Source organism: Anomalospiza imberbis, chromosome 1 (assembly GCF_031753505.1).
Source record: "Anomalospiza imberbis isolate Cuckoo-Finch-1a 21T00152 chromosome 1, ASM3175350v1, whole genome shotgun sequence".
Taxonomy (NCBI): Eukaryota; Metazoa; Chordata; class Aves; order Passeriformes; family Viduidae; genus Anomalospiza; species Anomalospiza imberbis.
The window spans coordinates 91,435,121-91,459,485 of record NC_089681.1 but is presented as its reverse complement, the minus strand read 5'-3'; the positions used below and the strand labels follow the sequence as shown (position 1 = coordinate 91,459,485).

Sequence of the window (24,365 nt, the reverse complement as noted above, 5' to 3'; positions counted from 1 at the left end):
CAGTTAAAGACAGGTAAATCTAGTTTAATGTTCACATGTAGTAGTTACACATCACAGAGATTAAACAGGATTTTAACTGTAACATAGCTGCAGTGAAATGTAAATAATTTTGTATTAGAAAAATAATCTTGACACAGTTATCCAATTTTTGGTCTACTTAAGTTCATTTTAAGATGAATTTACATCATTGATCATAATGACTTTGCCCATGTGCCCTTTTGCAGTTCACTATTAATACTCTTTGGACGAAGGAAACAGCAACTGTTTTTGTTAATGGTTTGCCCTTTGGCTGCAAGCAGAGAACAGTTTTCAGTTTTTAAGCAATTAATAAGCTGTAGGAACACAAATTTGCAATAAAACCTTTTGGTGGTAAATGAAGTTTCTGAACAAATTTCTTGATCTGATTCAAGAGCTGATTTAAAAAAACTGATAAGATATCTAAAGCATTGCCCCCATAATGCCAAAAAAATTAGATAGAATTTTTCTTGTCTCAGTAAAAAACACATCTTACTGCTACTTTTATAGAATGCACAAAAAACCCCTGTGCCTAAATGACAAAAGTGTAGTCTCAAAATGTATAATACACTTACAAACATTTTTAGTCTAGATTGAGGAAAACACGTTGTATGGACTCCAATTAAGTTTATTTGCAATTAGACACCTCATGCAATCATGCAGGACCACTAGCTAAAGCTGCAACTCTCAAGTCTAAAGGACATTTGGGGACAAAAAAAGTCCTAAACATTTAAGGTATTTCCATATTAGCAGCTCCGTACTTGAGCTGTGGTTTTCTAAAGAGATATTCCCACAGATTAAAAAAAAACATACACACCTTTATAATATTTACAAAAAATATTTAATTAAAAATATTTTATAATTACAGTAGTCTATTAAAGCATATACTTTTCTCACACTTATAGAACATCTCTATATATACACAGTATGAAATGTCACTCATTTGTCTATACAATATGTAACATTCCTGCAGGGAGAAGAAAGTTCCCTGGACCCCAATAAAATCCATCTATTTTAAACAATAGATGTCAAATATATCTACAAATGCTCTGGGAGATTAGTAAAGCTTCAAGATTCGGCTGCTCGGTCCCTTAAGAGTTACAAGGTTTCTAAAGTCTCGTTTAGGCTCGGTCCTCTATCCCGGGGCAGAGTCGCAACTTTTCCCGCTGCCACAGTGGGACCCGCCGCCGCTCACAGCTGGCCGGGAACGACGAGAAGAAACAGAACCGGGGGGAAGGGGGGAAAGGACACGGGGAGCTGAGGACGGGGGGACCGCTACGGACGTGCAAAATTGTGAAAAGGCTTGGCTCTGCCGGGGTGAAGCATGGGAACTGCTCGAGGGGTTGGATGGCTCCTTCCTCCGGTGCGGCGGGGCAGGGCCGGGCCCCCCCCGCCGCCGCCGCCCGCCCCCCGCGTTGCCTCTGCGCGGCGCGGCGCCGCCGCACACCTGTGGGAGAGGAATGAATAGAGGGGGTGTGTGAACCGCTCCGCTCCAGACCGACTGGCGCCACCAACAAAACACAAGACATGCTTGATCAACAACCCAAAACAAACCAGGTCAAACAACAACCGCAGCTCCCAGGCTGGGCCAGGCGGAGGGAGGGATGCGCAGCTGCACGCCGCAGCCAGAGGCGCTCCGGAGGGGGGGTGGAGGGGGGAAACCCCAACCACCCGGTAGTTAGGGAAAATAAAATAACCACCCCGTAATTAAAAAGAAAACCCCAAAGCCGCCTGCAAATATTTCTCGCCGGGCTCTGGTCCCCCTTCAGCAGGCTTCCCGCAGGATGCGGTGCGGCCCCACCGAGCCCGGGCGCTGCGCCGCGGAGGGCGGCGCTCCCCCCGCCCGCGGCCCCGCGCCCGCCCGGCACTCACCTGGGGAGCGGCGGTCAGCGGCAGAGGATGCTGTCCCCCGGCTTGTTAACAGAGCCTGCCTGCGCAGCAACCAAACACGGCAAATTAACAACTGGGGAGAAACGACACGGAGACCCCCCCCCCTCCTCTACGCACCCAGGCACTACCATAGCCCCGTCGGGAGCGCTCAGGGAAGCCCTTGGGGGCACAGAGCCAAGGGGGTCACCGCAGCGCTGCGGCAAGCCCGGGAGCGCAGGGTGCCGGGGCCACCGTGGGTCCGTACAAGGGAGTCGCTCCCCCATTCCCGCCCCTCCACAGCACGCTGCGTTCCATGTGCACAGCCCCCACAGCCCCTCACACTCGCTACACGGCGCGGAGGCTGGGAAGCGCAGGAACAGCGCTCCTGTTCCCGTGTGTGCAAACACGCCGGCTACAGGTACTCCCTCGAGAGGCCGTAATTACACGGTACACACCGTGCGGCTGCCTGCCCGCACCGAGGGGGGATGCGGGCACCCACCGCGCACCGCCGAGGCGTTCCTGCGCCCGTCCGCCCCGTCCCCTTCGGAAGCTACAGCCTTTCGGCAGAGCCACGGGTACGAGAGCGGCGACACCTCCCCGGGGCGCTCCCACGGCGGCCGGCGCTGACCATCGCGCCACGCCGCTCTGCTCCCCGCTCCCCGCGCTCGTGTATCACGCACCTCTTACCGGGTCAGTGTTAAGGGCAGTCAGCGGGGTCCTGGGGGTGCCCGCGGGACAGCTGCCTGGGTGCAGAGCTGGCGGCGGCGGCTGCTGCTGCCGGAGCAGCGCTGGGTGCGTCTCCAGAGCCAGCTGCAGGTCGAGGATATAGTCGATGACGTGCTGTAGGATCTCCACTTTGCTGACCCTCTTGTTGGGCGGGATGGTGGGCACCAGCTTCCTCAGCCGGCTGTAACAGTCATTCATATCGCACTGCAGGCACAGCGCCGCCGGCTCCTCGCCCGACGGCGGGCCCCCCTTGCAGCCGCTGTGCTCGGCCAGGCACCGCAGAGCCGGGTGCCCCCCGCCGCCGCCCGCCACGCCGGGCTGCGCCTTGCGACTGGGGTGCCGGACGGGGCTCACGGCTTTCATGGTGCCGCAAGGAGGGAGGGAAACCTCCCTCTCCACCACCGCCGCCTGGTGCTGCCGCTGCGACCTCGGGAAGCCGCGCACGCACCGCCCGCAACGGGAGCGGAGCGCGGCCGCAGCGCCTCGATGGCGTTAACAGCGGCCGCCCCGGGAATGCAACCAGAGGCGCTCGCAGAGCCGCGCGGCGACCGCGGCACGGCAAACCCCCCCCCGTTCCGGAGAATATGATTTTGTCTTAAAATGAATAGCCCGTGCTCCGCAGCCGACCAGCCGCGAACGCAACCACCTCTGCTGCCGCCGCTGGCCGCGCCGCCCCCTATATAGCGCGGGGCGCGGGCGGGGCGGGGGGAGGCGGGGGCGCCGCCGCGGCGGGAGCCGGGGGGAGCGCGGGGCCGCGCCGCAGCCAATCAGGGCGCGCCGGCCCCCCCCCGGAGCGCGGCGGCGGCCAATGGCGGCGGGGCCGGGGGGGCGGCGGCGCTGACCCCCCCGGGGAGGAGGCGGCGGCGGCGGCGGCGGCGGAGGCGGTCCCGGGGAGGAAGGACTGCGGGAATGCGGGCGGGACCCGCCGCCCAGCGGCTCCCGGCGCCGTCCCCGCGGTCCGGAGCGCAGCCCCGCGCGACCGGCGCCGCTCCCCGCCGCCCGACCCGGACCAAGGCGGCTGCACCCGCCCTCTCATCCCCCCCCCCGTTCCCTTTCCCGGGAGGGCTGGCATCTCTTCGTGTGGTGAATCGCATTTTTATCCTCTCGGTGTAGGAGACTTACTCCAGCTTTACACATTTTTTGAGGGACTTGGGGAGGCTGGTTACAGGCAGGGAAAATCCCAAGCAAAACTTGAGGAGTGTAGGGGAGAAGGAAGGAGGAGGGTTTAGGGACTTCAAGCAAAGCAAAGCTAGGGAACATTAAATTAGAGCACATAACTATTAAAAATGCATGGAGATGGAGTATTTAAAATTCCTCCATGACATATAATATTAATCCGTTTTATGTAAAATTCATACCTGTAACTTAATTTGGTCCATTAATGCACCAGATCACGTATTAGTAGATGTACCATGTTTTAAATATGATGCTGGAAATGTCCAGAGTTCTGTACTTTGAGACAGAGCATTAAAATTAACAGACATGCACTCTTGAGTCCTGCTTAAGTCATCTTGTGGCATATTGTAACCTTTTAATTTAATAATGCAGTGTTGAAACTTCCTGTTAATTCCTGCTAAGGATTAAGAGCCGCTGCGTATTTGAATGGGACGCCGGTGTAAGAAACTTGGCGCCCGATCTGCATGCTGCATGCTGCAGCACTGCAAGCTGTCCGTGAGTGAAGCGGGGCTGATTGCTTGGGCAAAGGGCTGAAGGAAGGAGTAAAGGCTGCAGGATCTGCCCCTAAGCTTGTAAGTCTAACCCAACAGAAGGGAAGAAATCCATAATGGTGATTAATGATTACATGTCCCCTCCAAGCTTAGTCACAACGGGTGATATATAAAGGATACAGTGGGAAGCTGTCAAACCCAGAACTTGCATGAGGGGTGAGGCTGGATCGTCTGAAGCGTATAATGAAGCACACTTGCATTCTCTCTCACCTCTTAAAGACACGTGTTTGGAGGCTCTGCTCAGAAATACCCACACTCTTGTTTTCCTTATTTTGTCCCACATTGCCATCCATGGCAGTTAGGCTCCTCTCAGCTCAAAATCCACGTGTGTGGTGTAAATCTTTGAGGTGTAAATCTAGGCTGAGGTCTAGATTTGTATGCTACATCATGAGGATGTGATGGAAAAGTGTATTTCCATTAGCTATGGGCTGGATGATCCCAATTCTGTTGTAGTCATTGGTTTTATTCAGTTAAACTCCTTGCAGTTTCCTTGCAGGCACAGGCCTTAAAGTGTGTATTATGGTTACTTTGTCTGTTTTCTGGAGTCCTGGCAATATGGACAGATTTGATGTGCTGTCTAGAAAAAGAAAATAATGGTAAATTATGGTGAAAATGCAGGCTCAAATCTTGCTGGTGCCATTTAATTAAAATCTGCATGAAACTAGATACCCTGTAATATTGGGCTGTTCTGTTAGTACTGAATCCCCTCTGGGAGCTTCTCTGATCTCACTGGAAATCTCTGGGAAACCCCAGTATGTAACTGGCTCCCCTCTAGTCCTCCCAAGCTAATTTGGATAGATTATTTCTGTACATGCACACAAACGCACACAAACACACAGATACACACACCCTGGAGCAGCAAATCCGCTGAGACCACACTGGTTCTTGAAGATGACTCAGTATTTCTGTAAACTCACGAGGAGCCATGAAATGCCCCACACCTCTTTTTCCATCAGGCTACTTCCACTGCAGAGGGTACAAAGGAAAATCCGAGGGTCTGCAAGCGCTGAAATTGCGAAAGGATTGTGTGCGTTCGTGTAGCTAATGTATCACAGTAGAGATTTATGGGAGAGTAAAAAACAGCCCTCCCCTTCAACTACCATATAAATATTCAGGATTTTCCTTTAGTAACTCCCTTTGATACTCATGAAGCTGATACATGCTAGTCCAACATGCTCTGCTGAACAATATGCACCAATTCCCTGTCAACAACAAGTCTGCTTTTGCTCTCCTTGATGTCAGTGGTGGTTTTGTCATTGACTTAAGTGGGACCAGGTTAGGTTGGCTGCTTTTTTCAAAATTTAGGGTGGATATGCTGAGTAAATTGCTTTAGAAACAGGTTGGAAAACCCAGAATGTTACCCATCTAGGTGGGCATAGTAAAACTCTTCATCCTCAAAGAGGCTTGTACACAAGAAAGAGGAACAGTGTCTATTGTTCATGCTTTTGTCCTATTAATAGCAATATTTTTAATGACATGAGTATATAGGGATTAACACTTCTGTTTTTCACCAGACCAAGTCTGAATTTTTAAATAAATTCTGTGCATCTTTAAACATCTGGTCCCTTTCTGGCTGGCTGAAGGAGTTTATCTGTCTTGACTGGGTTTTTCTCTGCTCTCTTCCCACATCCAGAGTCAAGATTCATTTCCATTGTAAGAAAGTCTTGCAATATTACCCCAAAATCCTTGATAATGTTTGATTGGACCAGTTTGGTCTATTAAAAGAGAATCAATGAGTTCAGACCACATCATAGGTGTTCTCTGAAGATTAGAAAAGTCACTTTTGAGTCAAACCTAAAGTAAAACAAGTTGAAAATGAAAATGTAATGACTAGCCTTGTATGCCCTTGTGTCATGATGATAATCCCATTGAATTTAACAAGAATGAATAATGTATTCTGAATTTGTCAGCACAGGTCTGAGTATATGAACATGACATTGACTCCAGGTGAAAAAATAAACGTGAGACATTGATGCTGTTTCTTGAGTCATGGCACCAGGGAAGGGGGACAGTCCATCCAAGCACAGAATGTGTGACATTTCCTCTGACAGCACTCTGGATCCACAGATGTTTGTGCATGATATGATGCCATTGAACCAACACATTAGTTAAAATAGTCTCTAGACAGATAAAATTTGAAGGGAACACATTAAGGTATGCAGAGGGAAGCAAGCAATCAGCGTGGTTACTTACACAAGGTTACTTGCTATACCTACCTTAAGAGGGCATGAAATGCACACAAATGCTGAATGCATTTTTATTCTTAAGCAGGTTATGAAACAGTGGTTCAGTCAAGTGTCCTCATTTTTGAGCTTGGGGCACACCGTGTCAGAGCAGTGCAGTAAAATCCCAAGCTTTCCTTTACTGGAGGGTGATAACTGGTGTGACATGTTTCATCCTGGTGGGCATAAAGATACATGATACTGAGACCCCCCTGCTCCCCATTCCTGTTGACTTCAGCAAGCAGCCAGAAACTCAGGATCTTGGAGGAGCTGCTCAACACCTAGAAGGGCTGATCATTAAAAAGGCATTATAAATCTCTGAATGGTTTATGGTTTATGAGGGAAATAGCAATTGATTCCTCAGTGGTGCCATTACTCTCCACTATTGCTATCATTCAAAAGGCAATAATGTTGGTTATTTACCTTCAATTAAAATATCTAGTTAGTTGTGATGTCATTTAAAATAGCAATATAATATGTTTAGTGCTCCCTTATCCAGCACCATAGATAAATTCCTCTTTCCAACAGGGGATAGTGATATGAAATGAAAAAATTGTGCAGGAGAGTGAGATGGAGGAAAGGCTGTGTAAATCTTTTACTGGATTATTATTCCTACATGCCTGAGTGTCCCTTTGGACAACAGACTGGAGGTGAAACTGCAGGCTCCTTTGCAGTGACGTCCCAAGGATCCTCCAAATGGGTCAGGGAAGATCCATTGGTCATTCAGGGAGTACAGAGCAGTGTGTACCAATGGACTGAAATCCTTCCATCTTCTGGTACCACTCCTCACCAGGGATAATTCATCACCAAAGCTCTTGATCACCAGACCTTCACTTAACACAGCCTTTTCCCCAAATAACACCAGCCATCTTCAGTACTGTTGTCCTTATATTCCTCAAACCTAGAATCTAAATACAACTCATACACTTTACAATTTTTTTTCTCATTTTCTAGTTGTGTTCATTTCAGAAATTTCTTTTCAATAAGAAAACCTAAAAGATTCTCAAGACCTTCAATTTCTTAGTGTCCCCTTGCATGAAGTTTAACATAAAATAAAAATAAAAATGATTGTTGATTGCTCACAACAGCTATTCACAGACAAAAGAGAATGGGTTTATTTTTCTTGCATGTTCATGTTGTTTTCCAGGTTAGAGCATCCTTCTTATGACTGGAGCATACTCCTGCCCACTACTTTATTCTTCCCTTCAGGTCTGTATGCTACAAGAAAGTCATGTAACAACAGACATTATGGAGAGATGAGGAACAGAATTTAAAAAGCCCTTCTCCATGGCTTGATGGTAAAGTACGCTCTTTTTAACACAAATGTGGAAATAAATGCATAAGGAAATATTTTACCTCAGTTAATGGAGAGAACAAAAAAAATACTGTGATGAGGTTCATGTCTACAACAGTTTCTTGCTGTGCTGTCTCCAGCACGGCTGTGTTGTGGGAATTTGTTCAAACCCACCTCGTCCCTTTGAGAGTCTTCAGCAGCAAAAAACATTGGTATCTCACTGACAGCTGCCCTGGCATTTGCTGGTGGTTGTATGTCAGCTGAAGGCTAATGTCATTTAAGAAGGTTGATTTGTTCAGGTGACCAGAAACACTGGGCTTGTCAGGTAATGTCAGATTTCTGCATTGACTACAGCAAGCTTGTGGCAAGAAAGATAACTCATGTTGACAACCTTCTGCAGTGTGGTCCAAATGTAAGCAACCAAGATACTTATTCTGGGGAAGGGGAAAATAATTCAGGAGTATTTGGAGCAGCTTCCTGAGGAACACTCCATTAAACTGAGTTACATAGTAACAGATTGAATTTAGAGTCTTAACTTTAATTCTATTTTGTGTAGATTTAGATCAGATTTATGTGCCATGTCATACCTTTTGTTTGTAGACAGAAATCCTCAGCCAATCTGCCTGAAAACTGATGGTATGATACCACCTCATACTATTTTTGTGTTTGTTATGAGTTTACATTAAGAGGTCTGTAATCACACAAATAATGCAGCCTACAGGGACAATGGGCAAATCGACCTAAATTAAATAAGTATCTAGATGTGTACATGCTCATCTGCATATGTTATCATTACACCAATGATACTGATATTTATTTTCAGGGGACCTGAAGAGCTTCATCAGCAAAAGCAGTCTAAGTTCATGCCACAAAAAAACCTCAATAGCAATATTTTGCGCTAATACAACATTTTACATTTTGAAAGCTAATACTAACATGTTCGTTATTTGTTCTCCATGAGTGTTTTAAGGAATTCTTCAAAATCCTCAGAGTTTATTTTTTTTTAATCTTTAAAATAAATGTTTTAAATTAGAGAAGAAATCACCTCTTTTTCCTTGACCATGAAGACAACCTTTCCCAGAGTGCAAGGACATCCAAGGTAGATGGAGAGACCTTTGCTTCCTCTGTGTTGATGTGAATGCATTGATGTCTTCTGTGACTGTAGTCAGTTGATTCTCAAAGTACTTTTATGGGCCAGTGTCACCTACAGACATAACCTGCTTGCCAAATACTCATTTCCAGTTCTGCATTTTGTTTCATGTTAGTGACAGCCTGACAAATATGTATGCACTATAGAAAATGGTGTTTGCTGGATTTAGTTCAAGTCAAATTGGTGCCACTACTGGGAACAGAAGTTAGAAAGGGCTAGAAATTCAAGTCTGGTGGTTGTGTTTGTGGAGGGAAAGCTTTTCAATGCATCTTCAAATACCCCGACTGCAGCTATTTATGAGCCACACCATGTACTTCCCATACCTGCTGAAATATTTGTAATCTTATTATCTATTTATTTACCCACTATAGAGTTCCTGTTGCCATAACACGTGAGGATCTATCAAGGCCTTAGTTACAGAAGTGAAAGGCTTTTCCTCATTCTTTCATTCCATCTTGCAGAAAAAATGTTAGAATAGTAGGAAATTAGTTATAGGATGATAGCACCCGTTTCATTTTCTTATGTACTTGTGTGTGTTTGAAAAAAGCAGTCTTCTCAAAAGGTGAGTTTTATATTAATTTGTACCAGGTTGCTTCCTGTGATCATTCTTTATAGCCTATGTGGCTTCTGAGAAAGTCGTCACTTAAGAAAATAGGAGACCTCAGCTTTTGTTGACAGAAACTGCTCTTGCAGGATTTCATATTTAGAGAGCATGAAAAAACCATCGACAGGTAATGTCTCCTTTAGAGGCAGACAGGGTCACATTTCAGCAATAGTATATGCTAAAGTGACCTTATGTATTTATTAGGGCAACAGGATTGTCTAGCGAAAACCACCGTGTAGCACCGTGAATTTAAATCAAGATATACATTGCAGACTGCAAATGACTGGAGATGCAGAAAAAAGAAAGATGGATGTAGGGAGAATATTGGACAATGATCCATGAAGTGCAATTCTTCACAGTTAAATATATTCTATGACTTACTAATTTTCCCTTAGAAGACATGGGAATGAATGCTATTTTCCATTTAGGAGTAATTGTACAGTAATTCTTCATGGTTTTGCTTCTTGTACAGGGGACAAACTAAGCAAAATTATTTTAAAGACATATTCAAAATTGCTGTTCAAAATGCTTCAACATGCAAATTTCTTACAGTTTCACTTTGTTTTCTTTAAGCTAAATGATATGCATATATAAGAATATTTTGGGTAATCACACAGCTTATGCTAAGTAACTATTTCAAATTGTCCTCGATACCAGTATGTTTCTACATATTTATCTTGAAGTGTTAATGACATTTATTTTGGTAATTTTTGCTCCACTAACATGCTCTTTCAACACTTTAAAGTACTGATAAAATTTTATTCAAGCAAATCTCTTATTTTACCTCAATGGAGAAATTGACTTGAAAAGCAGCACAAATCCTTGCTTATATAGAAAGTTTTTCTTGAAGTTAATGAGCTTATTTGCCTGAGTAAGGATATGGATATAGGGACTGCTCAAGTGAGCAGAAGTTTCAAAACTGGATGCAAAGTCATTAGCTTACTTCAGACCAGCCTCTTGAAATAGTTGCTGAACACTGAGTGCCTGAGAACTGGCTCTCAGAATAATATTTTGTAAAACATGAAAATTCATATGCAAAACAGTAAGAAAAATGGAAATTTTAAGCACAAACGTTTAATTAAAAAACATTGTGGTTAGTGGTGATGATTATTTGAAGTAAATTTTATGTCCCCATGGCATTGTACCCCATGTCCGTTGCTGTCTTTTTCCACTGGAAGACACTCCTTACAGACAAAAAGAGTTTTCTTTGGCCCCCAGAAACTTCTTAACACACACACAATACATCAGTCTTTCTTGCAGCATGGTATGAATTATTATTAGAAATACATTAATAGAATATTCTGTATTTGTAATATTAGCATGAGGTATGATTTATTTACAACCTTGCATCTCAGCTTCTTTTTTTTGTCCCCTCCATATCTTCTTTCTCCTGAACTGTCTTACACTTGCAGCATCAGGATTCTCTATGGTGTTTAATGTTTTAGTAAGGTGGCAGTCTCTCCTTTCACTCTTTAGGGTACTGTTTCATCCTCATGTGTTGAGAGATGCTTGCTATTACCTCTGCATCTCACAAAAGGTACTCTACCAAATGTGTGAGCAACCAAATGGAGATGTGTGTGTGTGTGTGTGTGTGTGTGTGTGTGTATGCCCCTCTGTTTCAAACAGGAGCTGAGGTAGTTACAGCCCACAAAAAACTACGCCAGATGAAACTTAACTGGCATTGCATGAAGAAGACACACAATGGGCTGGGACTGGATAAAACATTTATTTTCAGTTGTTATTGATGACCTCTCAGAAGTTGCTCGTGGTTCTACTTTGGCCTGTCACTTGTGAGGTAAAGGATCATCAATAACTTATGGAAATAAAAGTCTTACTGAGAGTCTGGCTACTGCAAATCCAGTATATTGTCTCACATACAGACATAAAGGCACAGAAAATACAAATCACAGAGAAACCAATTTTGATATTAGCTTCTGTCCTTCTATCTTTAGAAAAATGTGGCTTTTTAGATTTTGTTTTGTTTCCATCTCCTTTTCTTTCCTTTTCTTTTCTTTTTCCTTTTCTTTCCTTTTCTTTTCTTTTTCTTTTCTTTTTCCTTTCCTTTCCTTTCCTTTCCTTTCCTTTCCTTTCCTTTCCTTTCCTTTCCTTTCCTTTCCTTTCCTTTCCTTTCCTTTCCTTTCCTTTCCTTTCCTTTCCTTTCCTTTCCTTTCCTTTCCTTTCCTTTCCTTTCCTTTCCTTTCCTGTCTTTTTTTTCTTTTATTTTTTTTTCCTTTTTCTTTTTCTTTTTCTTTTTCTTTTTCTTTTTCTTTTTCTTTTCTTCTCATCTTCTATTTCTTTCTGGTATTTCATAAAGACATGCCCCTAATTTATTTATAAGGGTAAGTCTTCAGAACAAGGTAGCATTACTGAGCTGGCTTACCAGTTCCTCTGTACACATAACTACATTCATAATTGATAGAATGATCTATAGTGTTGGGGCTAAAATAAACTTAAAGTCAAATCTCTGGGAGAGCAAATCTTGCCATTATTCCTGATGAGAAATAAATACGTGCAGGAACTAAAAACTGTGGCGTTGAAAGGGAATAAAACCGAATGCATAAGGGCATTTTGAACAATTCATTCCAAAGTGAAAGTGCTTTTTCTTAGTTTTTCTTCATTGCCTTGATCTTCCTAAAACTGTTGTTGGGGCAGGTTAATGACTGACCTCTGAGGGAGCCACATACCAGTCTTTGTTCCCTAGCAGTCAGGATCTTGCAGAGGCTTGAAACCTTTGAGGGAGAGAATAGGATTAAACTGCTGTATGAAGTCCAGCGCAGGTGATGATCAATGGGAGCATAGGAGTGAGTTTCTCAGGACATTCTCTCCCTTCCCCCACCAGCTGGAATTTATTTCCTTTACTGCAAAGTTACCTGATGGAGACGGCTGACTGTCAGAGATTGTTGTCAGATTAATTTCCCTTAAGCAGTCATTAAAAGTATTCAATGTTAAAATCCCAATAAGATTTTAAAGGTTACCGGTCAATTAAGATTTAAATATCGTATCAAGCAGTTAAAATCAGAAAGAATTAACTTTGACTTAACAGTGAGCCTCACACTAAAATCATATTTACATAAACTCAGTTTACTTGCCACCCTCCAATTTTCAAGGTGTCCAGCAAACTAAAGACGAATGTTTGATCGTGCAACCTGTGTGCACTGAGTAACCTCTGATAAACTGGTGTTTGCACGGTGAGTCCTTCGTACCTGCCTGTCCCAATGCCCAGCTCTGCACCCATGAATGAAGCCATTGGTCCTGATAGGCTACACTGACGGCAAGGTCCCTTTGCATGCAGACTTTTGCAGGGGATTAGCTTTCACCTTGCCTGCAGGCCGAACCTGCGCTGCTTGAATCGGTGTAAAAATCCATTGCCACTGTGAGGACTGAGGTCTGGGTCTCCACCCCATCCTCCCTGCTCGCCACGTTCCCGGTCCCTGTGTGGAGACGCTGTCGCTCCCCCTGTGTCCCCTCTCCTGCCACCACTCTCGCTCCTTCGGGTGGCTGAGCCTTTGCTACGGCAAGGTTCAGATAAAGGGTCTGCAAGCTGACGGGTGACATTTCAGCAACGGTTTCTGCTGCCTTTCGAGGCTTCTGCAAGCGGTTGTTATTATTCCTTAAGGTTTGGAGTCAACCTCCTTTTGTTCTCTTAGAACTTACGCACAAACCAGTTTATTAACGGGAGAATTAAAATGAGCAGAATTTCAACGAAAAGCATTGCAAGCGTCCCACCTGCCTGGCCTCAAACAGCTCCTCAGCAAAAGCCAAGTGAAGCACAACACAGAGCTGTAACTTGAGTTGCTCTAAGATTGCACTGATAGGGGTACCTGATGTCACATCTCCTGCACAGCCTGGAAGAGCTCCTATGCATGCGGGCTCTGAGGCCCACAGCTAGAGGTGCTGTGTGATGAAGATCAGGTAAAATACAGAGGAGCTGTAGTTTCAGACTGATGGTCGAGGGGCCATTTCATTCCCTGAAAAAAAAAAAAAACCAAAAAACAAAAACCTGCACTCTGCAACAGTTTAATGTCTATAAGGAGAGAAATTTATGTTTAAACCCAACCTGCATCTCCTGCTGAGTCATAAAAAGAGCTACGATGGCTTTTGCTGAGGAGTCTTTGTCCCGAACTCTCCGAAACTAATGTAAAGAGTAGATCTATGTAAACAACTTGCATTAATACAATCGTATTTTCCCACTGTGGGCCGAAGACACAGCATTAAGAATGCATCCTCTCTTGAAGAACTGCAGTGCAAAGTAATGAAGAATTTCACATGTGAAATAAACTTCCACTGCGAATTTGAGGGGATATTTTATTGAAATGGGCCAAATTATCAATATAATCGGGTATTCTGCAGTGTGGGAATCTTGCTGCTGAAAGCAGTGGGAAACTTCGAGACTGAATGCGGTAAGTTTGTGAGCATTGGCAGGGATTGTAAACCTTGCTGGAGCGCAGTGAAAAGCCCCTCATTCCTGCAGGAAAGAACTTTTCTAAAGTGCCTGCAAATGAATTGAGGATGGAAACAGAGACATCTCCAATCAAACAATGGGGAGCTGGCAAGGACCGAGCGCAACACTCGGCCCCCACGGCCAGGGGGGGACGAGCGGGAGCAGACCGTGGAAACGCCGCCTTCCTATCGCCGGCCCGGGACAGCGCTCAGGGAAGCGGCGGGAACACCCGCGCGGATGCGGACAGCGCTCCCGCCCCACGCGTGGAAGCGGGGTAGGGCGCTGCTGGGGATGCGATTCCCGGCGCTCCCGCCGCGTCCCGCTCCCACCCCCCCGGCTCCCTCCGCCCCTCCCGGCCGCTGCCTTGGCCCGGGCGGCCCAGACTGGCCGGCGCCGGGCCCGTGACATCACCCATTCACACTGCGGCCCAGCTGGCGCCGCCGGGGCGGTCGCCGCGGCAACGCGGACGCCGATCCGCGGGCAATGACTTCCAGCTGCCCGCCTGCCCGCCCGCGGGAGCGCGCCCGGCGCGCCCCCGCCCCTCCGCGCTTCGCCGCTCTTCCCATCCCCTTCTCGTGCAACCCTTTACCCCCCCTCACATCCCCGCAGGTATTTTACCCGTGCCCTACGCCATGGGGAATGCTGGGGGACCAGAGGCGCCCCCGGGGGTGGGGGTCTCCCGAAGGTTGTGTGGTCTAAAAAAATTCCACATTCACCATATATATATATATATATATATATACACACACACACACAGATACAGATATATATATTATATATATATATATACTCAGTATATTAATACTATATAATCAGTATATTAGTACTGATTTTGCTGATTTGCTGATTTCTACCGTATTATCCCTAGGTGCTTTCTTTTTCCCGCACAACTGAAGAAAATAGATTCCTATAACCTCTCCCATGCGGACTTCTGGTCTGACTTCGTTCTGGTGCTCTTCTCCGCAAGCCTATAATTGTGTGATCCCCTTTTTGAGACGGTGGGAGAAGGATTGCATGGAAATGGCATACGGGACTGCTATGTGCTGAGTACTTGTGGAAACTGTTTTCTCTCTAGCTGCCCAAGCGTGAAACATTTTTTACCCCAGTATTGTGGTCCAGTGCATGAAAATCTTGATGCAGAATGTTTTAAAAGCTTAAAGGCTGTAGTCTTTCTTAGCTCATCTGAAAAACTTAAAATGCTCGATGTCTCTGTGAAAGAGCTAGGGCTGATGTCAAACTTCGCCAATACCGTTTTATTGACGTAATAGATACGCTTCTATGCTTTGTGTTCACTTTGTGTTCAAAAGAAAACTTTTGAAGTCTGAGTTCACTAAAACTTGCAGCAGAAGCATCAGGAGACAAATAAAAAAAACCTACAGAGGAACATTAAAACATTTTTGACTTTTGAAGCCAATAATGTGATTTTAAATATCTATACTTTTTTTTTTTTTTAATGTGATTCAGGAACTTCTTATGCTACAGTTTGATACTGCTGCAGATTTGCCCCGTGTGACTTTCCAAAATCCCAAAGGGGCCCTGAGTCAAATGAAGGATTAGAAATGAGAGAGCTTCCCAGGTTTTCTGTACAGCCCTCTGGCAGGTAGCTCACACTACTTCCTTTGAGAATGAATAGCTACTACCTATTGCCTTGGAGTTTGTTGATTCACAGTTCCTACAGGAAACCATCTGTAAATATTAGCCTGTGTAATTTGTAGTGATATTAAACAAAGTGATGAGAATCCTACTTAAGAAAAAAATTGAGAGCTTTCCATATGGTTCCAAAAAGCTTAACACTGATACTAGTTAGCACAGTGTAGGAACAGCACAGTTCTGACTCAATTTATCTGTAAAAATGAAGGCTTAGTGAAACATTAATTTTCCAAAATTACGGAATGTTTTAATGTAATTGTAATTGCCCCTTTGTGCTTTTAATTTATTGCCATTGTTATAACGAGTTATAACTATTGTAACCAAAAGCTTTAGATGTGAAAAAGCCAGGCTGGTATGCTGGCATCTTGTTATAAAGATGGTCTCTGTATAAGGCAGTCATAGCGTATCCATTCTGATTTATGTGGATAACTTACACTGATTTGGGGGTTTCTTTTGCATCAGTATTGTGACGCTGTTTTGTCTCAGGTTCAGTCCTTTACATCTGTGCATCTTACCTTTCTATAATGTGTTTTCCTGGAGAGCTGCAGTTAGATTTAGGACAGATGGAAGTGCTGGGTGTTGTACAAAGGAGGCACGGCAAACTTGCTTAAGTGGTGTTGGGGAGGGGAGCCCTGTGGAAACTGTGATGTGAGCTAAGGAATGTGTTGCAATGGTGTTTGATCAGCAGTTCCTCAGGACCCAGAGTGTCTCTGAACATCTAGCACTGTGTATGCGCCTGGACAAACTCCAGCGGCACTCCTACCCTATGGAACCGACACATGAAGCCTTGCTCAACCAGATCCATGCCTGTTTGGGTGTGTCTATGCTGCGCTCCTGTTATCAGGAGTGCAGAGGAGCCCAGTGCAGCAGGTGTCCACACAGAGGCGTGATGCTCCATGGTGCTGACCCAGAGGTACTGATTCAGCCTGAGCACAGAGCCTGCGTGCTCTGCTCCACACTGCACAGAGAGGAGCTCAGCAACAGTCCTGCATCCGGGCTTGATTTGTGCTGTGCCCCACCAAAGCCCAGACTGAGTTCAGTCTGGGGTTAATAGCCCTAACTCCATCCCTCAGCCTCTCAAATCCATCTGGACTTTGCTACCTGACTCTCCTGGGAGCACAGTATAGGGATAATTGGGCAAGATCTACAAGATGCATTCATAGTCTGTGCTACATGAAAGTATTTGTATGGATGTGAATCTTGCAGTGGTCTGGGCTGCAGCCTTAGCTAATAAACTCAATCAGACCTGAATTGGCTCTGCACAGAGCTCATCCTGGTGTCTCTGTTGCTTCACCCTTCCTGATATACAGCTCATCACGTGTGACGTATATGCAGATTAGCTCTATCTGGTGTTGTATGTGTAGATGCATAAGGTAAAATATGATTGGGCACAAAATATCATTAAAAGCATTAAGAGGAAAATTTGTAGAGAGAGAGAGACTCAGAAGCACAAGGGGATTGTGTTAAAGACTAGGTCCATACCCTGGCAATTTACCATTAAATTTTCTTATGGGAATGGGAGCAGATCCATAGGAACATGGGATTTGCTGTAGGAAAAACTGACTGTTGTACTAAACTTCAACTGTGCTTGTATGTTCCCTTTTTCAGTGTTTGTAATAGTCAGATATTTGTGTTCTCTTCCATTGCATGCTACAGTTCTAATCTAGCAAAGTGCTTAAATTATGTTCTTTAGAGCTTTATTGGATCAGGGCCATTTTCAGTGCTTCCAAAAAGTAAAGGCTAAAGCATTCTCTGAAATCTTTGTCTAGAGATTGTCTAATATTATTCCTTACCCGTAAGGATCTTATCTTCACTCTCCCATAGGAACTGAAATAGCAAATGTCATGTATGCAGCCTTGGCAGACACTTTTGAACTTGGAGGACTTCTTTTGGTGAAGTAGTGTGGGCCAACATGCCTGAGACATGTTCAAAGCTTTTTATCCTTCCTCATCCATTTGAAATACAAACAGACAATTCCCAGTTTCCAAAACAGGGCTAGACATATGTTGTGATGGTGGCAGTGACTCAATAAGGAAATATGGGAAGCAGAGTCTTCAGCTGACTGTATAGAATGTGCTTTATCCAAGAAGGAAAGAATCCCTTAGCGTAAAAATAAAATAAATCCTTATATTGAAAATTTTTCATGTGCTAGGAACTGTTTATTGACTTTTTATTGATTCATAAACAGTCTTTGACACACTTTCCTTGTCAGTGCTGCAAAATGCTTACCATGGTATATCAGTGACAGATATCTAAGTCAGAAATTTCTCTTCATCTTTGGAGTTCTTTTGTGTTAGTAGGGCCTCATGACTCTTGCTTCTGATAACTGGAATGTATTCAAACATACTGTTTTATTCTGAACCATTTTTTCTCTCCATTTTTGCTTAGAAGCCAAAGGGTGCTAGGGTGCCAGTAAGTCCAAAGTTAATATTGATTTTTGTGCGGTTACATTATCATGAACCCTTTATGCCCATTCAAGAAGGCAGAGGGGTAAAGAATGTATTTTCAGGCAGCCTGTGCTATGAGCTATAGCACAGAGGAAGAAGCTTCAGTGGAGTGTTCACAGAGAGAACAAAACTCTGCAAAGGAAGATGAGTTGAGGACTCAGCTGTGCTTCCCATGGCAGGCTGACTGACAAATTCCAAGAGCCCTGTATAAGCCTCTTTGGAGACCCAGGTCATCTATAGAGTGTGGGATCTGTCTTTCTCGTGGAAGACACAATAGTGTCAGTGCAGAGTCTCTTACTGCTGTTTATTTAAAATATATTCGCTTCAGATTTTTCAGGATACAAAAGTTTGTCAGATGTGCTGTTAGAGATTTGGGACAATTGTGCATGGTGCAACAAGCGTAGAACTGTCAGGTTTGACTTCACATGGTCTGTGTGAAGTTTTTTGAAGTAGTTTTAGAGAAAGGATATTGCTGGAGAGAATCTGTGAAATAGGAACAATTTTAGATTTCTCTTTATTTTTGAAAGATATTTGTTCCAGGCTTTAAAGTGGGATAAGAAATGAAAAATTGCACATTTCCTTTATGTGTCATTGCATCCCTAGAATCACCCAACAAGTGGGCCTGGCCATGAGAGGGCTCATATTAACTTTATGGACTGTGTTAACTGAATTAAAAATGTTTTTTGTGTTGTGTGGGTATGTATGGATATATAAAGTATCCAAGCCCCTCAAAATTGAACACTATAATTACATATTTATTAATTATTACTCTTATTTATTACAGTGTGACTAAGATTGATTTGTGGAGAAAAATCCAATTACTCCAAAAAATCAACTATACTTCTCTGGAATGAGTAGCAACAGGAAACTAAGATTTCAACTCTGACCTTGAAATTCCAGCCTGTTTATTGAACAAAATTTTAATATTCCTTTTCAATAAGGTGGCCTGTCCACCTAACTAAAGCTGGTATGTTAGTTTCAGCAGGTTGAAATGATACATCATGGCTATAGAGTTCCCTTTTTGTGTCCTCCCTACTGTACTTCCTACGGGGTTCGCAGTGGTTTCCATTCCCCCACTTCATGAACAACCCTGCAAACATAGTCAAAGCTAGTAATAGTCCATTTAAATTTCCATTGCAAATTATGGAAAATGGCTACTGATATTCATAGGTGTCCTCAGAGGAAGAGCCAAGTTTCTTCTGCTGCATCTTTGTATGTTTCGCCACTCCTAACATTCATCCTATCCAGCTGGCACACCATTGGATAGCTGTCTGGTCACTTCACCTGTGGAGCACAACCAGCTGGAGGTTTCCCAAGCAACAGAATTCCATCCAGGGTATTCACAATGGAGGCATGGAAGCATTAGCAGCTGAAGGTTCCCTCTGGTGTTACATTCCTGTCCAGGTCTGTTAACAACTGAAACTCTATTGTCTGGAAGTTCCTACCTTGGTGGCCAAGATAGGCGTTGATGGCAATATGAAAGTACTGGCCAAGGTTGGGGAGAGAGGAGACTGGCCCCGGTAATGTGAGCAAATAGTCTCACAGGAAGGATGACACTATTCTGTTGAACATATTCTGAGTTAGAAACTCAGCCCTGCAAGATCAGCTTCCACTTCCTCTGGTCTGTCATGGCATACAACACCCTCAAATACCATGCTACAGCACAGTTGTATGATGTTAAACATGACTCAGAGCCAGGTGTAGCACTTGGGTCACAACAACCCCAGGCAGTGCTGCAGGCTGGGGGAAGAGGGGCTGGAAATGAGCCAGCAGTGTCCAGGTGGCCAAAAGGCCAATGGCATCCTCAATCACACCATCAGCAATAGTGTGGCCAGCAGGACCAGGGCAGTGATTGTCCCTCTGTACTCGGCTGGTGAGGCCACACCTCAAGTACTGTGTCCAGTTCTGGGCTTCTCACCACAATAAAGACATTGAGGGGCTGGACCATGCACACAGAAGGGAACAGAGCTGGTGAAGGGTCTGGAGCACAGGTCTGATGAGGAGTGGCTGAGGGATCTGGGGGTGTTTAGCCTGGACAAAAGGACACTCGGGGGGGACCTTCTCACTCTCTACAACTGCCTGAAAGGAGGCTGTATTGAGCTGGGGGTCAGTCTAATCTCCCAAGCAGCAAGAGACAGGATAAGAAGTGGCCTCAAGTTGCATCAGAAGAGATTTAGACTGGATAACAGGAAAAATTTCTTTGTGGAAAGGGTGGTCAGGCATTGAAACAAGCTGTACATGGAATGGACATCACCATCCCTAGAAACATTAAAAAAAATGGTTGTGGCACTCTAGGGACATTGTTTAATGGTGAATATGGCAGTCTTGGGTTAACAGTTGAATTCGATCATCATATAGATCTTTTCCAACCTAAACAGCTCTATGATTCTAAGTCAATAAACCCCATCACTGCTGAGCAGGAAGCAGGGACAGACAAAATTAAGGCAAACTGAATCCCCTGCTGGTCTATCCAACAGTACCTATGGGCACAGACTCTGGACACTGATCTGCATGATAGATTGCCAAAATTTCTCTTAGGATTTCTCTTAGGTGAAATCCTGAGAGAAAAAAATATTGAGTAGTTGGTGAAGCCAGCAGTTAGGGAGGAACTCTGTATAACATGGGGGGAGAGGCTGACTTGGTTATCCTAAAGGGCACCCTGCTGGACCATGAGGAAGTGCAGCCTCAGCAGCAGCGCCCAGCTAATAACTGGGGTCCTGTCTTAACAGAGCCATAGCTACTCCTGTGACAGAGGCAATTGGTTCCACACTGAAATGCTGAGGCTATTAACAGTTTTCCTATTTGAGAGAGGAGGAAGAGTAGATAATTTTTTTCACAGTACAGCTTACTTTATTTAGTAGGGGCTTTGTTTGTTTTCTGTTCTCCCTTCAGGGAATAACAGAGACTTTTCTTTCAACCCTCAGGGATCTAATAACTTATATACAGACTTTGTTTTTCTTTGGCCAACCCATGCTGAACTATTTTTTCCTAGGGATCACCATTTCCAGTGCAGATTTAAAATACTGAAGTTAAAAGTGTGTAGCTGGTTATCTTAATATATGACGAGTGCTGTGCGTGTTTTCTCTAATGGACCTTTCTCCTTCCCTTCCTTCCTGCCTCCCCATTTCTCTTTTCCTCTAGAGGACACTTCAGAAGGGTGGTTATGGCAGGTGTTTCGAGGTTAATAATATTTGAGAAAGTAGGTCTACCCATAGTGCTTAATTTTGAATAGATTTGTCCTTAAATGTGACTTTGCACACAGGTCATGTGTAAAATCAGAACCTTCATGTAGAACTTGCTCCAGATTTTAATGAAGATTTTAACTGTCTGAAGTTAAGTTTTGTTTTTCTAGCTATTAAAGTAAAAACTGCATTTAACATTTCAAAGAACTTAGTTAGCTTCCTTTCAGATGTGACTACTGTGATTCCAGTTTGAGTGACAGATAAATGCAGATGATGCAGAGGGTAATCTGATCAGAACTATAAACTCTCAAAAGAAGACAAGAATAAGCTTGGTGTGTTACAAGAGGCATCTCAACCTTTAATCTAGCTTTTGCATAGGTTTCTTCAATATAGTTTTTTCTTAAGACTGGAGCAAGAACAGAGAATTATTCTTTTTCCTTGGAGTTGTAATTAATTTTGATTGATTAAAGAATTTTCATTGGCCAGTCTACCCTCTTCAAATACCTTATTTGATAAAGAAAAGATCCTTCCTTACTGCTGTGACTTTGTATTTTCTAAAAACTTGACAGAATTTTTATTTCAGTAGATGGTAGAGTTCTGGTTGAGGTCATTAAGATAAGGCAAGCTTAGAAATCTACTTTTGTCTAGAAACTCTTGCTCTTACAGTACAGCCTTCTTAGGAGCCAATTCAGTCTGAAACTGCAAAGAAGAACGAAATTGGAATTTGTGTTTGCCTGCATATACATAAATATACTCCTAAAGGACACCACTTTATGCTATTTTTCTCTTAATTTGCCCCAAAATTCTAACTTGTTTGGTTATGCAACATTGTTTCTGTCCAAAAAAACAGATTTCACAGTGGTCATCCATGTATTTAGATAAGTAAACCTGTTCTAATGAATATTTTGAGTATTAATTCCTACTCATATAATTATGATGTATTAGATATTAATCTATAGTTATGCATTAGCAATCTTTAATGACTCATTTTCTTTTGAAAGCTTGTGGGGGAAAATAGCTGCACTTAAATACTTACAGAGAGTAATTCAGAAATTAGACTCACTCATAAAATTATATTAATTGTCCATGAGCTCTTGGCACAAATTTAATGTAAAACTGAGAACCTGTAAGTTGGGGTCAGTTAGGGGTGATTTTGAAAATAGCTTATTTAGTTGTTTTGGCCAAGTCAGCTAACTTAGTTGTGTCCTATGGTCATTATTCAATTCAGCACCCTAAAGTCTGTTCTAATAGCAAAGCATCCATTGTATTCAACAGTGGAAAGACTGGTGAAAATACCAGGAGTAAAGCACACATTTAGTACTCTGCATCTTTTTGGCCTGCAGAATCTAAACATAAGCGGAGTGTATTTATGTGAGTTGCATAGATGTGTGCTTACACTGTACATGTGTATCTATAATACAGTAAATGTGCAGTCACGTTCTGAATGTGTTTACCCTGTATCTTTCTACCTTTTAAGCATCAGCTACCTTTAGTCCATTGGTTCAACAAGACCAGGTCACTTGACAGCAATTCTTAATAACTTCAAGCAGAATTTGGACATCTGTCATTTGATCAAGTATAAAGAATGAAATCTTTAAGTCTGGTTGGTTGGTTGGTTGGTTCGTTGGTTCGTTGGTTGGTTGGTTGAGACTTTCTTGGGTGGGGTTTGGAGTGGAGGGGTAGGGAGTTTATGAAGAGGCATGTCCACCAAAATTTTTTCCACTGCCCTTAGATATCCCAGATTTTTACTCAAGTGACCATTCATGAAGCATTAATTTGGATATCATGAAGTAAAGCATATCCCCTTCTCCTACCTCCAGTTTACAGACATCCACATCATATAGAAATACCTATTCCTCTTTTTCTGTCTTTCTTTCCCACAGCTTCTTTTTGTATAAATTTGATCCCTAAATGATCCTGGCCGAAGGTCTGTGATGGACAGCCTAGCAATTTGCAGATTTAATGTCATTTTCTTTGATCTCTAAGAAGTCAAAAGGAGGACTATGAAATCCTATAAATATCAAGAGTAGATATTGTAAATTAGCCCGAATCCAGTTGCTGAACTGAAAATCACCATGACATAAACATGATATTAGGTGAGACATACTACTTAATGCCAGGTTTTGCAGTATTTTTGCATGTTGAGTTTAATTTCTTTTTTTTTTTTTTTTGAGAACTGGAAACATAAGTTGGTAGAAAACCCAGCATTTAGTTTCAGAAATGGTGAGATATGTGAAGCACTCCTGACCAGAAGTAGAGAAAGTCTGGAAGTTTTAGAACTGTTTTGCCACTGAATGATTATGTTACAATAGCAGTACATGATAACACCGTGTTCTTCAGGAATGTGCTTTTTAGTTCTTTGAATAAAATACTCATTTTGCACTTATTAACCTTCCTCCCCAACCACTCTAAACCGCAGCATTACAGACTGAATTTCACACACATATATGTAAGGAGGCTTGAGTTATAATTGTACATATGTACTCCCATGTGAAAAAGTGGGGAGTGCTATCAGGAATACAGGCATGATTTAGTATATGAATAGGCAAACTGCAAGTACTGTATGGATGACCTTTAAGCAAAATGAGAATTCCTTAGGGCTGCCAGCCATGATTTTCAGAAAAAGCATCATAGTGTTACTGTTAAGATTATTAGCTTCTTTAGAGATTTGTCAGCGTGGATAAACCAAAAAACCTCAAGTCATTTGGCATACTAGCAAATTCCACCGACTGTACTTAGCAGAAACTAAAGGAGATAACCCCAAATCTTATGATACCCTTGCATGCCTCTGCATTATGTTCTGTGAGGATAGAGTGTTTTTCTTCAAATCTTTGCATGTAAGACTGTAAATTCAGAAGAAGGATTTGTATACTAAATGCAGATATAAATACTTAAAGCTGCACAAAATGGTGTCACAAATACATGGATCAACCTACTGACATGCTGCAGAACTCATGCTTGCTCTAACTGGTACAGGTCTTAATTGTCTCAGTGTGCTAATCAGTAATAGCAATATGGAAAATGCCTGACAGCCTGGA

At 43.5% G+C, this 24,365-nt stretch overlaps 1 protein-coding gene and 1 long non-coding RNA gene across 3 annotated transcripts in view; one reads left to right on the top strand and one right to left on the bottom strand.

Annotated features, from left to right (window-relative positions):
- Positions 1-833: 833 nt before the first annotated feature.
- On the bottom strand, positions 834-3,263 carry ID4 (inhibitor of DNA binding 4). 2 transcript variants are annotated; one of them, XM_068199998.1, is made up of 3 exons: positions 2,565-3,263; positions 1,888-1,946; positions 834-1,462 (listed from the first exon to the last, which is right to left on the bottom strand). In XM_068199998.1, exons 1-2 carry the CDS (start codon positions 2,971-2,973, stop codon positions 1,933-1,935), a joined length of 423 nt encoding a protein of 140 aa, XP_068056099.1. In that variant the 5' UTR covers positions 2,974-3,263; the 3' UTR covers positions 834-1,462; positions 1,888-1,932. The 2 variants fall into 2 exon arrangements, with proteins under 2 accessions (XP_068056099.1, XP_068056089.1); XM_068199988.1 differs by having other exon boundaries at positions 2,572-3,116.
- A 16,176-nt stretch (positions 3,264-19,439) lies between these two features.
- LOC137479482 (uncharacterized) overlaps positions 19,440-24,365 on the top strand; it is a 52,534-nt gene continuing 47,608 nt past the window's right edge. The window contains exon 1 of the long non-coding RNA XR_011002283.1: positions 19,440-19,665. This is a non-coding gene — a long non-coding RNA (uncharacterized lncRNA). The remainder of the gene's footprint in view (positions 19,666-24,365) is intronic.